The 14,801-nt window shown below is 41.4% G+C and overlaps 1 protein-coding gene across 4 annotated transcripts in view; it reads left to right on the top strand.

Moving 5' to 3' along the window:
* LOC137140081 (IQ motif and SEC7 domain-containing protein 1-like) overlaps nucleotides 1-14,801 on the top strand; it is a 78,027-nt gene that overhangs the window by 21,927 nt on the left and 41,299 nt on the right. Inside the window, exon 1 of one of the 4 annotated variants that reach the window (XM_067528176.1) lies at nucleotides 10,083-10,307. The exons of the other annotated variants lie outside the window; for them this stretch is intronic. Coding sequence (XP_067384277.1) covers nucleotides 10,189-10,307 — 119 coding nt within the window. The 5' untranslated portion in view covers nucleotides 10,083-10,188. Of the gene's footprint in view, nucleotides 1-10,082; nucleotides 10,308-14,801 lie in introns of those variants that run through there. 4 annotated transcript variants of the gene reach the window in all.

Raw genomic sequence — 14,801 nt, 5'->3', positions numbered from 1 at the left:
GCCTCAGTAACACCACATCAAATCAACGCACACCTTCCTCAAGGTGTTTGTCTTTTCATTCTTGCCTTGCCTGCACTGCTCACTAGCAGTCAATCAGCAGCTGGCAGTAAAACTGAGCCTGTAGAGCCCTGAGCAGAGAAGTGGGGGAAGGGTGTGCACGTGCAACTGAACTCAGCTTTTTACTTTATGTCCCTTAATGTTTGTATGTGCTAACGCTAGGCTTGCATCATATAGTATGTAAAAATATACAGTATATGGTGGCCTGGTAGCTCAATGGATAGAGCAGCAAGACGGGATGCAGAAGTCTGAGGAACAAATCCCCGCCTACCCACCACGAGTGTCCAGCTCCCCGGGCGAGAATGCAGAAATGCAGAGAAAGAATTTCATTCTTACATTGTAAGAGCAATATATATGTGCTCAATGGTTATTATTTGGTTTATGAAATTAATTTTTTCCGACCTGCTTGTTGTCCAGATTTGAGTCCAGCAATGTAGAATATTACGTTTATAATGATATAAAAAACAAAACCAGCAAATGCGTGAAGACTTTTCACATTTCACAGTTGTCTTGGGCTTGCTGTGACCAGCAATCACAGACATTAGAGCTGCCCACTTCCTTTCATTTGGGTCTCTATCCTTACGAACATCAGAATTAAAGATAATTATGCAGTTTGGGGAATTCTCAAGTTTTTAAAACTTTCTTTGTTCCTTTAGAAATCGCACTTCCCTTTCAGTTATAATTATCTTCCAATGTCCTCCCCTTTAATGATCTCACCCACTTCTTCTTCTCCTTTATGCTGGGTCATAGTCCATTATAAATCAAAGCTATTGTGCAAAACATCCCTTTTTGTGGCTAGGGTTACTATTGCAATGTCTTCGGGCTGATATGTTTCAACTGCTCTCTGGCTCTTAGTGACTTTATGTGACTGTTGTGTGCAGAGTCCTCTGTAACAGGGAGAAGTGAAATCAGGTGGTGTGTTTTTTATTTTTTTTTTTTTTGAGGTTGCGAAAGTTAAAGTGGAGCAGCCAGCCAGGCCAATGGGGATGCAGTATTGCAGCTTATTGTGAGACAGAATAATTGCACTATACGGTTTACTGAGGGGGAAAGAATCCGAATTCGTCTGAATGCATGCGACTGTTACTTAAAAGGAAATTGTCAAAATCAAATGCAGCATATTGTATGACCTGCTTTGATGATTGACCTCTCTAATAGAGGAAAAAATACCTCGTCATGCAGAGGGGGAAAAAATAACATCCTCCCCTTCGTCTCATCTGTGGCTGGTCCTCAGTACTATCAGCATGTTTTAACTGATTGGGGTGTTGCCTGCTGTATTCATTGCCTGCAGCTGCCTTCTAGTTCAGTCCTGTCCACAGTCAAGACCTCTCTTCACAGATCAAGCCCAGCTCAAGGTTGAATGAATGCTTTTAAATACCCAAGAGACTCCCTCTCTCATTCCCTTTCCCCCCTTCATGCCTTTCTTTTCATTCTTATTTTAACTCCAGATATTCTATTTTTTTCTCCTACTCAATCAAAAGAACATCTGCCACTCTGCTGGTGTTTGCTTTCACCCACTCTGATTTTGTCCATGTGTTTCTCCTTGAATAAGAAATCACATCTTACATTATTAATAAACACACACAGCAGCGTTAAATGTATTTATTTTGGGTTTTTTTTTGTACATCCATTTCTTTAAGTCCCTGTGGTTTTGCCAGAAGATTGTGAATTTGTGATACATTTCACTGCAACTTTGATTGTGTTCTGAGATATGATTTGGCATTTGACTAGTACAACATATATGAATCAGGATATCCATTTCGTGTATAAATAATTCAGATGCTTTATGAGCTTCATTAGGGTAAATTACTATTTCAGGGCAGAACCTGTGACCTCTAATCATAGCACACCTCTGCAGACCTTCGTGTCTCCTGCCTTCCCATGTTCACCGACCTGCCTGCTGTTGTTTACTGATGTTTGGGGCCAGGAAGGCAGCTCATGAGGCTGGGATCTAGCTGCAGGGGTAAATATGTTGGACAAAGTGACACATGCCATTGAAATGGAGAGGTATTACCATAGGTTCATAAACCCTGCATCATGTCTGTTATTGTCTCTATCCCACTGCAGCCTTTCCTCCACTGTAAGGCATTGACAGTGTCTGGGATCATTTAGAAAAGGGCTTAACAATGCAGTAAACATTTATTATATGTGGCAGCGAGTCCTTGGTAAATGAAGGGGCAGTTGTGTTAAAGGCTTTGGGTTGGTTTAAAAACAAAACAAAAAAAAAAAAAAAAAAAAAAAAGCAGCAATGAAAGTGCCTTCTGGCTCCCATAAAACTTAGACAGTTGTATGAATTTGTTCTTTATTGGCAATTTTGAACATGGCTGTTAGTATTGAAGGGTTTTGATTCTACCAGATGGGCCTATGAAACAGAGGCCACACTTCCATAATGTGTCTAAATGCTTGGGAAAGCTCCTGGTTGCCTTTGAAGTTCCCAGCGTCTGTTTCCTCATCACATTCTCAAAGAGTTCATTACAAGCTCCCTGCTGCACTGTGAGGCTGGGTTGTTGGAAACACCTTTAGATTTTGGAATCCACACAGGCATTGTTGCTTATGATAAGTTGCTTTGACTCTGGGTAACAAAGACGAATGTGAGGCTTTTGTGCCATGTGCCTTTCACTTCTCTCAGTTCCGCTGTTGATCCTTTTGGCCAAGGGAGACATGCCTGAATGCCTGTGCTATATTTGCATGTGTAACTGAGCTGCCTGTGTATGTGTGGCATTGTTGTTGTTTTTTTTAAGGTAAAAAAAAACACATATGCAGGATTATAAGACAATAATCAGGTCAGCAATTAGTTGTGAGCATTTTTTTCATGTGAATTTTCAGCCCTTGTTCTATTTAAATACTCAGTCTGCTGATGCTCTACCAAAATGTGTCACAGATATTTAGATTTTTAGCCATATTCCCACACCTCAGACAGATTGTCTTTTATATATATTAGATATTTGTTATAATAAAAAGATATGCAAAAATGGTTTTTGGATGTGTATTTATTTAATAATTTTTTAATAAATAATCTAATGCATTGAAACAATCCTAGGTCACAGGCCTACACAAACATTATTTAATAAACCAGAGTAAAATTAGCTATGTGAAGAACAACATGCTGTAAAGTCTCCGTTTATCTCTGCAAAATGCTTAAAAAAACACCCTATGATAAAACCTCATCAAGTGACAGTGTTCAAGGTCTGGTAGTGTGGCGACTTGTGAAGATGTTACCCAAGTCAAGGTTTTCTCACTCAATTCTTTATTCAGCTTTTTTCTGTGCTTATTTCTAGGTGTGAGCCTTCAGTCCATTAGAGTTGGAGCAGAACATTATATTCACCGTTTAAAATGTCCTGACACACAATTTCTCTATCGTACCAGCAGTTGTAACCTTAAACCTCTGAATGACTTATCAGCCAGCAAACCCCATCAGAAATTGCCCATGACATTATCTCTGATATGCTCATGGCCAGTGCACACGTGAGAACAGCTGCCAGTATGCATGGAAAAAGCAGTTTCATCATGAAAAAAGGTGTTTCTATGCGCTCTTCTTCAGAATGGCAGGAGTTTGTGTTTCACTCATGGCTGAACAAGTGTGAGGTGCCTGTGGTAAATGTATCCCTTCAGCTGTAATGAAAAGACGCCCAGATGTCTCACGACAGTGCACAGGTGTTACATTTCAAGAAAAGATCATGTGTGACATGAGCATGATTTTGGTGATACAAGCCTTGAGGTGATATAAGCACAGCCAATACACCCCTGAGCCCAGTAAAAACATGTCAAACCATCTTTTTCTCCCCTCAACCTATGCTCTGCCTTCACTCTATTACACTTTGCCACTTTCCCTGGGAAATTAGATATAGTGAGAGATTAGTGTTACAGTGCGACTCTCTCACATAGCTTATCCTTTCATCAACTCCATGCCACAGTAGTATCAGGCAAAAGGACCTCTGAGCACTTCAGATCTATCTCCCAGTGTGATGGGAGGCATTTGCAATTCCATAGCTCTATATTGAGCTGAGGGGGGTGCTCACAGGGATGGGGTAGTTTTTTCACCAGGAAATAAGACTGGAGAGCATGATCGCTTTGCTCAGCTGCTTTTTCAGATCCATCACTCAATAAGAGGGATTTGTCTGTGTATGGGCAATGAGATATTAACAAGATGCTCCTGCTGCTTGAGTCTATGATCTGTTTGTGTGTGGGGTGAAGTATCCTCAAAATCAGGAGCAGAAAGTGCAGATAACAGAGGGACTGAATTTTGACAGTAGATATTCTTTTATTCATGGGCCCTGCTAAAAGCAGGACAACCTGATTTAAGGGCGTTGACCTCTGGATTTTCATTGTCTTTTGATGTGTGAGATTTTATACAGATGGCATAATAAATACTAAAGCACCTCATGTCATTCCTGTTAACTTGAAGCTACAGTAAGTAACTTATTTCTAATATTCTATAATTTCTAATATTCTATAATTCTATAATATTAATATAACTAGAAATATGCTTCAAATCTTATTTTAACGTGGACGGGTGCTGTTGAAGCCTCCTATAACCAGTAGGTGTTCTTTGAGAGAAGCATGTTGGGTCTAACCACTTCAAGAAATCCATGTATTTCTGCTTGATTAGTAAGTTTGGGAGCATGGTCATTTATTGCGATTTCATAATGCTGACTACAGTACATGAAGCTCTGTTCAGGGCATTGTGAAACTTAGCAGAGTTTAGCAGAGCAGCGAGTGGGAGGACTGTGACGAGCAGAGTGAATTGATATTGATTCTCATGCTAGCTAGTGTTATTCTTCAGCTAAGTATTTCGCCCTGGTAATTACATTGATAATTACAGTGTATGTACTGACTCTACTGTATGTGCTAACACTTCTTTTCACATTTTAGTCTAAAGAAGTAACATTTTCCAGCATTCCCCTCAAAAAGCCAAGATGACTAAAAATTCAAAAAACGAACAAATGTTTTCTCTTTCCAATACCTTTTAAAATCTTATAACCCCTCAGATTTAGCTTTAGATTATCTGTGGATATATGTGGGGAACTACTGGACTAAACTACTAAACAGGTTAAAAAGTAAATGAGACTAGCTGCTTTTTGACATGTATTATTAATCTAAAAATGTAATATATGTTAAATATCATTTTTCTGTATGGGTAACTCCCTTGCTCATTATACCTACAATGTGCTTGTATCTAAGTTTTCTACTTACTTTTCTACTACTGCGTCTGTAGTGTTTTAATACTTTTTGTACATTGTTGTACCAAATTTTTATCCGAGAAGTTAGCAGGTGTGTGAGGAGTACCATGGCTGCCATAGCCTCACGTTAGTATTACTGACATCAGCTTTCCAAGGAGAGCAATGGCAGTAACGAGCGTTCAGCAGAGGCCTGGGGGTCAAGAAACTGCACTGTCTGTATTTCACAGTTCGAAGCAGAGAGGCAGCTCTTTGTTTAGCCCACTATGAAAAGCTCGTCTGTCTTCTGCTTCTGACGTTCTCAGGCTTGAGGCCAAGTCAGTGACAGAAGAAGCCTTTGCCCAGTGCAGTGCCCTGTGCTGCCATGTTACATGAAAAAGAGAAGGGAAACTAAACTTCTCACCTCTCATGTGTAGTAGAGTGTAGAGGTCAGTATCCCAGGGGAGTTGTGGTTTTCCAGCTGTTGACACTAATTGGAGTGGCTAGAAAAATGTTTTTGTGGAACAAAACATTTTTACAGTAGGTGGTTATATTTGATCAATTTCTGAAAACAGAAAGCTGAAATAACGATAACTAACATGGGCTGTGTTTTTTTTTTCAGTTGAGCCATGATCAAACAGATGCACAGATCGTGTTTGACTTGGTCTATGGAACTAAATTCAGTGTCATCTTTCTTCATGCTTAAAAATAAATGATTGGTTAAAGGTGCAGCTTTTACTTTTAATCACTTGGTCTGTCACATGCGGCGTCGCTGGAACTCTACTAAGGGGGATGTTTGCTCAACATTGGCATTGACCCCCTCAGTGAGTCCTTTGCTCATGCCGAATAGGTGATGCACTGCCATCCTGTGGTTTGCAGCTCCCACTGCAGTAGGTAATGTCAGCTCACTGCCATTTGTCTGTTTCTTTTTCACTCTCTTTCTTGTATGTTTTGAAGTGCTCTAAAGTCTCATGAGAGGAGAAAGGACCCCTGCAGCGAAACTCATCTGATGACAAAATAATGCTTCCTACTGTTTGGCACAGGCACGTACAGCAGAACTTAATACTGTGGAGACACATACACACCTATGCAGTTTGTACTTACAGTTTCTCCTGTTAAAGCTTGATAAGATCCAAGGCAACGTGGCACCACGAGAACAGAAAAAAACAGACAGCACCTTGATAGGAATAACGAGCCAGATCAGTTCTGAGACTATACAGAACTTGCTGTTTTGTGACCTCCAGCAGTATTACATCTCTGTTGTCTGTCTTTTTATCAGGTAAGGATACTCAGCAGAGACACTCAGTTCAGTTAGAAATAAGCTATGTCAGGAAATTTTGATATCTGTTATTGTCAGCAAACCTTGGGCCTTTTTTTTTATATATTATTACATAGTTTTACAATATGTAACCAGGCAGACAGTGTTTAGTGTGTCTATGTTTCACTGGTTCTTTTAGGTAATTTCTAAAAGTGTGATAGACTATTACCCATACTGTTCCTCATCAATCTGCATTCAATAGCTTATTCTTTAGAAATATTTAGTTTCTGTCACTAACACAAGTATTAAGTATTTCCCTTATTCACTGTGTAGAGCAGCAATTGTAGTTACTGTATATATCTTGTTGGCTAAGTCTCTACAAGCTTCTCACACATGGATTTGGGCATTTTTTCTGATTCTTCCTGGCAGATACTCTCAAGCTCCCTCAGATTGGAAGGTAGGTGTCTATGAACGGTCATCTTTAGGTTTCTCTACAGATGGTTAAGGGGGTTTAGATCTGGGCTTAGGATGGGCCATTGAATGAAGGTCCGATACTTTTCCTGAAACATCTATATCCTCAGGTTGACGTTATTCTTCAGAACATTTTTGTGCAAAAAGGTGAACCATCACCTCAGTTTCATGTTTGGTGCAAACTGGAGCAGATTTCCTTCAAAGGCCTCTGTATGCGGCTACATTCATTCTTTCTTCACTTCCAACAGTCCACAGTAAATAGTAAGTAAATAGGAAGGTGCTTGCCTTTCTAAATACAGTTGAATTAAATTTGGACTCCTAATGGACTCCAGACAATTCTAGACTTATCTCAAGAAAAGTAAAGCAAACAGGATGCAACTGACCACAATTTGTACAACTGCAACAGAGGGTAATTTAGCAAATAAAGATTTCAGCTATTTGTCTCCACTATGCTTCTGGTTTCCTTGCATTTAGAAAATCAGGGCTCACTATGAAAGTTGGCTCCTTCTTCAATAGCCAATTGTTCTCATATGCATTCCCTTTACGGTACGTGTGTTCTTTGTGAGTGCAGATACTGTATGTACATACAATATGTCTGAGCTTTCTGTGGGTCTTCATATACTGCCAAGCTGGAAAGTTTTCAGTGCACAGTCCTGCAAAGAGTCCTACTGTTGTTCAGCAGCCCACATTGTACACCAAGGCCAGCTGGATTAAAAGGGACCATATGGTGACAGAGGAGAGTGTGGAGTTTGGCACAAGAATACCAACGTATACAGTATTTGTACATTCAAATTGCCACTTAAAAACATGTCCTGATGTCCTGTATAAAGTTGCACACTAGGCCATTTTAAATCTAAATTCCATTGTGTGTGTTTGTGGGCTTGTGTTTGTTCTGTGTGTGTGTGTGTGTGTGTGTGTGTGGTGCCATCACAGCCTTTGGTGCTGTGTTAGAACCTGTTGCTAAAACCTTTATTTTGATGTTATTTGTCAGTTGGTCTGTTGTGCTTTGATGGAATTTGGATTCCCACCGTTAAAGCCATGAGGAACATTAACATAAAAGTGACATATGTTTGAGTGACAGGAAGACAGCGCTTTACCATATGGACGAAGGCAGCAATGTTACTGTTCTCTCTGTGTGTGTGTGTGTGTGTGTGTGTGTGTATGCACTCTGACTACTAAAAATGTGCTTGGGGTTTGCCAGTACACATCCAGACTGTGAACAGATGCTCACAGCCACCCCTGTAAGAACCCTTCCCCCCACAGCCCTTTATCTCACGTACACGCATAAAGGCTCACATAGCACATTTCTTAAAGAAGCTCACAAATTGGTCAATAAGTCAGCACAGGGGTTAAATTAAATGTTAAGCTTTAGTAGAATTGTGTTTGGGTGTCACAGGAACAACTTGAAAATCCACTTCTGCTCAATAGGTGACGGTACAAATAATGATTGACCCAATCTTGACCCAAAAATTGAACAGAAATATCTACTATGGTAGATTCAGATCTTTGCCTAAATATGCTTTAATAATGATAATCCACTCTGAATGTGCTTTAAGTACATGGTGCGTAGCATGAAAACTGTTAGTCCTCTGAGTAGACAGCATGGACATAGTACACTGGTTAGTAATACTCTGGATATCTTGTTTTGGGGTTTGTTGATATGACACAAATGCACACACACGCACTTGATTATCTGTGTGGTGCACAGACACAGTGTGATTGCAGTGAGATGATGCTCACCTATAATGAGCTACTACACAAGTTCATTAATAGAAAGATGCAGGTCTGACAGTAGACTTCACTTTGGAATTAACACTCAATACTGTAGGCCATCAAGTCTGCCTGAGATGAAACACATCGTCCCTCAGGGACTTTTAGCCATTAGTCCAGGGTTTCTGTCTTTAGCCCACTGTACGTGCGTGCTTGTGTCTATCTGTGTGTGTGTGTGTGTGTGTGTGTTTTTGGCTTTAAAAAGTCCTGGTGAGAGTTTGTCTCCATAGACACTTCTGCCTACTTACTGTTCCTGCCTTGGATGCTGTTACCTGGTGAAGGTGTCAACAATACCATCTATTTCTGTAGCTATAAAGAGACAGTCAATAAACTGTACAATTAGTTTATTAATTGTACCCTCTTTGCAGCCATAGTTTATATTTTAAAATGTTTGAATTATGTTATATTTTGAATTAAGATGGAATCATGAGTAAAGTTTCTTTATTTCTACTGAATACTTCACACATCTTCTATGGTCTTGCCATCATTTGCACATGATGTAATATCTGTGCAAGCCACATAGTATCTTTTTCTCCAACTTGTGTGTCTGGCAATATAGACATAAAAAGTAGAAACAGTTTTAGCTCCTTTACCAAGTGATTCTTTTCCAGCTAGTTATTTGTATCTATTTCATGAATGCTTTCATTTTCTCTTAAATCGGCAGTGTTTCTTTGTGGCTGCATAATTAACACAGTCACACAGCATCTTTACCTGTTTGGACTTTATTTTTATTTTTATTTTTTTGTCCCTTTGGCTTACCCCGTGGACTACTCCTCCTTAAATTGGAAAACCCTATCTATTATGAAAGACACTACAGATGAAAGTGCATTGATGCCAGTTGAGAGAAAGATGGAGATGGAGAGTAGGGGGACGTGTATGTGAGAAGAGAAATGGATAAGGATAGATGGAGAGAGTGAAAACAAAATGGGAAGGAGGGGAGAGAGAAGGCATGATAATGAGCCCTACCTCTGACACATCCTCCTGTTTCTATGGAGACCAAGGAGCCAATCCTGTGGCCCTGTTAAGGACTGTACTACTAAGAGCAGATAAGAGGGTGGAGAGAGGCGTATTCAGATGCTTCTCTGTGTTCAGGAGAGGCAGTAAAATCTCCCAGTGGCTCCCCTGCAGCATGGGCCTTCTTGAATTTGGCTCCCCTGGTGCTGACACCAGTAAATATAGTCCATCATTCACCACGCTTTAAAACAGAGGCTTCTCTTCTGTGCTTAACAGACATCTTCTTTATCTAGTGGTCTCTAAAACACCCTCCAACCACGCTTCCTCCTCCCACCATCATAGCCAGGCACCCCCCACCCCCAGCAGCCGCCAGCCTCTTGGACGCTCCTTGTCACATCACACACACTGCTCTCTGGCAGCCCCATGTTTGTGACTGGGAGGGAGAGAGAGAGAGTGAACGTGAGTGAGCCAGTGTGCGCACGCTGTCCCACCGTCGACTGAGCAGCCGACTGAGCAGCATCCAGGATGGACAAACCAAGCGTGTGGCGCGCTGTGGTTAGCAGCACGGACCCCAGACGTACACGAGACCCCGGGTCCCATTCAATTAGACCGGGCTCTGCCATGGGTTACCGACTCTACGACATGTGAGTAGGATGTTCAGTGTAAATCCTGGCCAGATAGATGCACTGAATGGGTGTAACTCCCATTCATGGAGACAGCAGTTGAGGGGGTGGTGGTGGAAAACACAGTGTCTACCTCTCCATTGTCTCTGCTGAGTCACCTATGGCATCCGGACCTTGCTCTGTCCCCTTGTGTTTTTGTCCTGTCCTCCTCGTAAACACTCGCATGGTGAGGGGTGGTGAGGTGGAGCATTTACTTGTGTGAAATGAGATGGTAAAATTTCATCAAGATAATTTAATATCATGTGTTATTGTAGTCAAAGTGAGGAAAGCTGAGTGCTATATTTGCGACCCTTACAATATGACAACAGAGTCGTGTGAGTGATGGTTTTCGAGCCTCAGGTCTGGGAGAAATGACTAATTTCTGGATGATGCTGTGACAGCTCTTACTGGGCAAACAAGTTCCTTACAGCTTCTGCTGTATATTTGTGGGTGTGAATGTGTTTTTGTGTGTGACTGGTAGATGCTTACGTGTCTCTGGCTCTGCTAGAGCGTGTGTGCGTTTGTGTGTAAAATGCGGCTGGGGCTGAGCTGTTATTTTTGGGATGGCGATGAGTCCTACAGTCTGTGTGGAAGCATTCATCCCACCTTCAGCAATGTGCCACCACTGCTGGGATAAAAGGTGGACAAAATGAAACTGTTGTGTTTTGGAGTAAGGGTCTGTTGTTCTGTGTTGCACAACAATTTTCTGCACAAAATCTACCCGAGATACCTATTCCTAATGAGCTGAATAAGCATTTTGCTCCCTTATTTCTCTACAGAGGCACTTTCACGTTGGATTTACTTGTTGTAGCATGTGTGCACATGTAGTTGCCAGCTGGTGCATAACATTGAGCTAAGCTACTCTGTCATGTCATGATCTAATACCAAACATGGGAATCAGTCAATTTAATGAATATGAGACCTTCACAGGCTTCCACTGAGTCCTTCACAGCCAGTCTGCCACTGCCAGACATTGTCTTAAATCTCTGATTGGCGTCCATGTGTACAGCTCACATTAATGCACAATGCATTCCCCAGATTCACAAGTTCACTTGGTGTACAGTAATTATGATTTCATTACATGCTCGACATGCTTGTTTTGCATAGTAGACAGTTAAACTTCTCTTTCTGTGGTTCTGAGATGGTGGTAGATTTTTTTTCCTCCTTATTGCCACAGTTTTACCGTAAGGAAAGCTTCAACCACAAAAGTCACATGACTGGACCAAGGGAAGGTGAAAGAAAGTCAATGAATTGTCAAACATTTGCTGGTTTTGTAAGGGGACGGAGGCGATGTGCTGCATATTGGATGGTTTTTCTGTCTGTCAAACAGACTGAGGGCATATAGTATCTCGCCAATAGTCGTTTAATGAGCAGCTGAAGCGGGTTGAGTCTGTTCTGTTGTAAATGTCATTTCATCATTGCTGGCAGGCCACACTCCTCCTGGAATTCTAATGCTGTGCCACGGAAGGCGAAGAGCAGGATTTCCTGTTTTTTGCCAAAGGCATGTTTGGCCTTAAAGTATACCACAGTTGAGTTCTCTGGCCTAGAGGGGGGAGGTAGAGGTTGCCTTTAGTTGAAGTATGACTGGACAATATGTAAGGTGTATTTTGTTCAGTCGAAGAAATGCACATGCAATGTTTTTAACGGAAAAAACATGCTCTTCATGGGGGTGAAGGAAAAGTAACTCAGGTGCGGCTGTAGCTCAGTTGGTAAGGCAGTCGCCCACAGACCACAGGTTTGATTCCTGGTCCCTCCTGGCTGCGTGTTGAAACGTCCTTGGGCAAGACACTGAACCCCAAGTTGCCCACGGTAAGTCAGGTGAGCCACCTTGCATGGCAGCGGTGTGTTAATGTGTGTGAATGGGTGATTGAGAAGCAACATTGTAAAGTGCTTTGGATAAAAGCGCAATATAATTGGCCATTTACAAATAAAACCCCACAATGAAGGTCTGTTAATGTGCTGTCCTGTTTATGTGAATGGTTGTCATATAGATTCCACTGTACAGATGTTTGCACTGCATTAAACAAAAGTATGACATTTGGTTCAAAATAATTTTAACTCATATGTTTTGCAATGTAGTTCAACAACCTGCAGTTGGTTTTGTCTGGGGATTTATGATTTTTATAGTTTTACCTCATTTTTTGGATCTGCAAATGCAGCATTATGCACAAGTGTTTCTGGCCCACCTTTGTCGTTCAGTAGTCATTAACCTCATTAATTCCTTAAAATGGACCAATTGCTTCTTAACAATATGCAATTTTCAAAAGATATGTATTGAAGTTTGTAAGATTGGATTTGCACAGTTTCTTTTGAAACTAAAGTAAACCTATTGTCGACAACGTTAGGATCCAGAAGGTTTTGTCTTTGTGCATTGATTGCTGTCTAGGGTTCATTATCACTTTTCTGTACTTGGCCCACTCTGCATGCAACACTGCACAGATAAGGTGGCTAATAAACATCAGTGAGCTTTATCCTTCTTTGAGATAAATTCATACCTTCTCAGAGGGCATTCATTCCGAATACCCATTTCCCATTATTGGCAGAGAGATTCTTAGAGCGATGCCCCTGTTCAAGTGACGCCAGCGCTGATGAAAAATATGAGTGCGTCACCAGAGCTGTAAGGCACTGACAGCACGTTTCTCCACCCTGAGCCGAGCATTTGACAGCAGCGTGCTAGTTCTGCAAACTGAAGTAGTGCACAAAGACAACAGTCAGCTAAGCTCTGGATATGCCTACGCAACTGTAGGATGCATACTGCTAATGATGTGGACAACAACTACATATGGAGCATTGCCATCACATGGGCTGGCGTACAACTTGCTGTCAGTTCATACAGTATACTGTAGCATCAGTGGATGGGGGCTAACGCTACAGAGCAGGTAATGAGTCACTTGTTTGTACACCCTCTATTGTTAAGTAGCCGTCTTCTGCCATAAATCACCACTGTGATTCTGCAAAGTGGACATAAATACAGACATTTGAGCAAATAATCCTCACTATAGTTTTTATGTCAGGAGCTGTTTTTTCATTGATTCAGCTGCTTAATCCCTTCCATTAACACACAGGAGATGTCCTCTTCTGAATGGTATTCATAGACCACCGAAACATACTCCAGTTGAGCAGAGTTTAAAATAATACGAGAATATATCAGGAAAGGTCAAGAATCACCTCACCGAAGTGTTTTGACAGTGTAGGCGTAAAAACAGTCCTGGAGCAGCCTACAGTAGCAAAATGCTACAAACTTGGCCTGAACTGAGCTCAGTCAGCTCAAAGGCTTTCATTTGCACATTAAAACGTCAGCAGCTGGACATCTGTGGACTGGCACTGAGTTCTCACTGGCTGAGTTTGCTTTTGGAGCTGTGTCAGCCACGTGTTATCAAACCAGTGGGAGCTTATGGGCTCTCAGGGGCACATTTCAATGAGTTAAAGTTTCCTCCGGGGTGGAGCTAGTGCTGATGTATTCATGGTTTAAAACAGCCCATAATAAGCCCCTGCCTTTGCCAATAGCAGCGGCAGAAGCGACAGCACAGAGGAGAGTTGAGCGATATGAGGATATGTTTATCTGCAGCAATGTTATATAATAACAACTATACCAGCTTGTCACTGAGCATCTTGTCTCATTTTTATTGTTTTTCTTATTTCTATGGTTTTAGGGTTTCTTTAGGTTTCCTAATTGAGAAAAATGGCAACTCTCACACTTATAGCTGCTTTTACAGAGCCCATAGTGAATGACTTATAAAGTAACAGTTTTTAACACCTGTTTTCACTTTCATGACTCTGGATTTTCTGAGCTCACTGTAATTGGTTACTTCATACAAACCATGTTAATCCTATCAGGGATTTTAAACGGTGAACCGCAGTGGTGCGTTAACACTGGCTCAGTTAAAGGCCTGTACGCAAGCCATATAAGTCATGTGCTTTTTAAAGCACACACAGACATTCTCTCTGTTTCACAGTAGAATGAAGTGGTGTACTTTTGACAAACACACACTGCTGTGTCGGATGTGTGTGCATCGCTGGTGGTCCAGCGGTGTTTGACAGTGAAGACAGTGCTCTTCATCACTTCCAGCCTCATGTTATGAAAGGCCTTAAAGATAGCTGGCAGACTGAAGGCTATGAGATCTACCTTCAAACAACTACAGAGGATTGTTTCCTCTCTTTTGTTCAGTCTTTCTTCACCTTGCTGTTTGTGCTGGTGCTTACTCCTTTGATATAAAGCCAAAGCTGGAAGAGTGAGGCTGCTGTCTCTCTTCCTGCTTATGTCTCTGTACTATCCGCCTTCTTTTCTGTCCGTTTTACCCTTCACCTATGCTCTGGATGGCTGCTTTCAGGTTGATGTCTAAACGGCTTTACTGTAAAATCTTTGGGGCGCGTGTGTGTGTAAATGTACTTTTACTTAAGACGATCTCTCCAGAAGTCCTCTGCAACATATTATCTGCCCTCTAGTGTAAACAAATATTGAGATTCGCTGTGGCT

Source organism: Channa argus, chromosome 13 (genome assembly GCF_033026475.1).
Source record: "Channa argus isolate prfri chromosome 13, Channa argus male v1.0, whole genome shotgun sequence".
Classification (NCBI taxonomy): domain Eukaryota; kingdom Metazoa; phylum Chordata; class Actinopteri; order Anabantiformes; family Channidae; genus Channa; species Channa argus.
The sequence above is the reverse complement of the archived record's forward strand: the minus strand, read 5'-3'. Positions and strand labels throughout refer to the sequence as shown.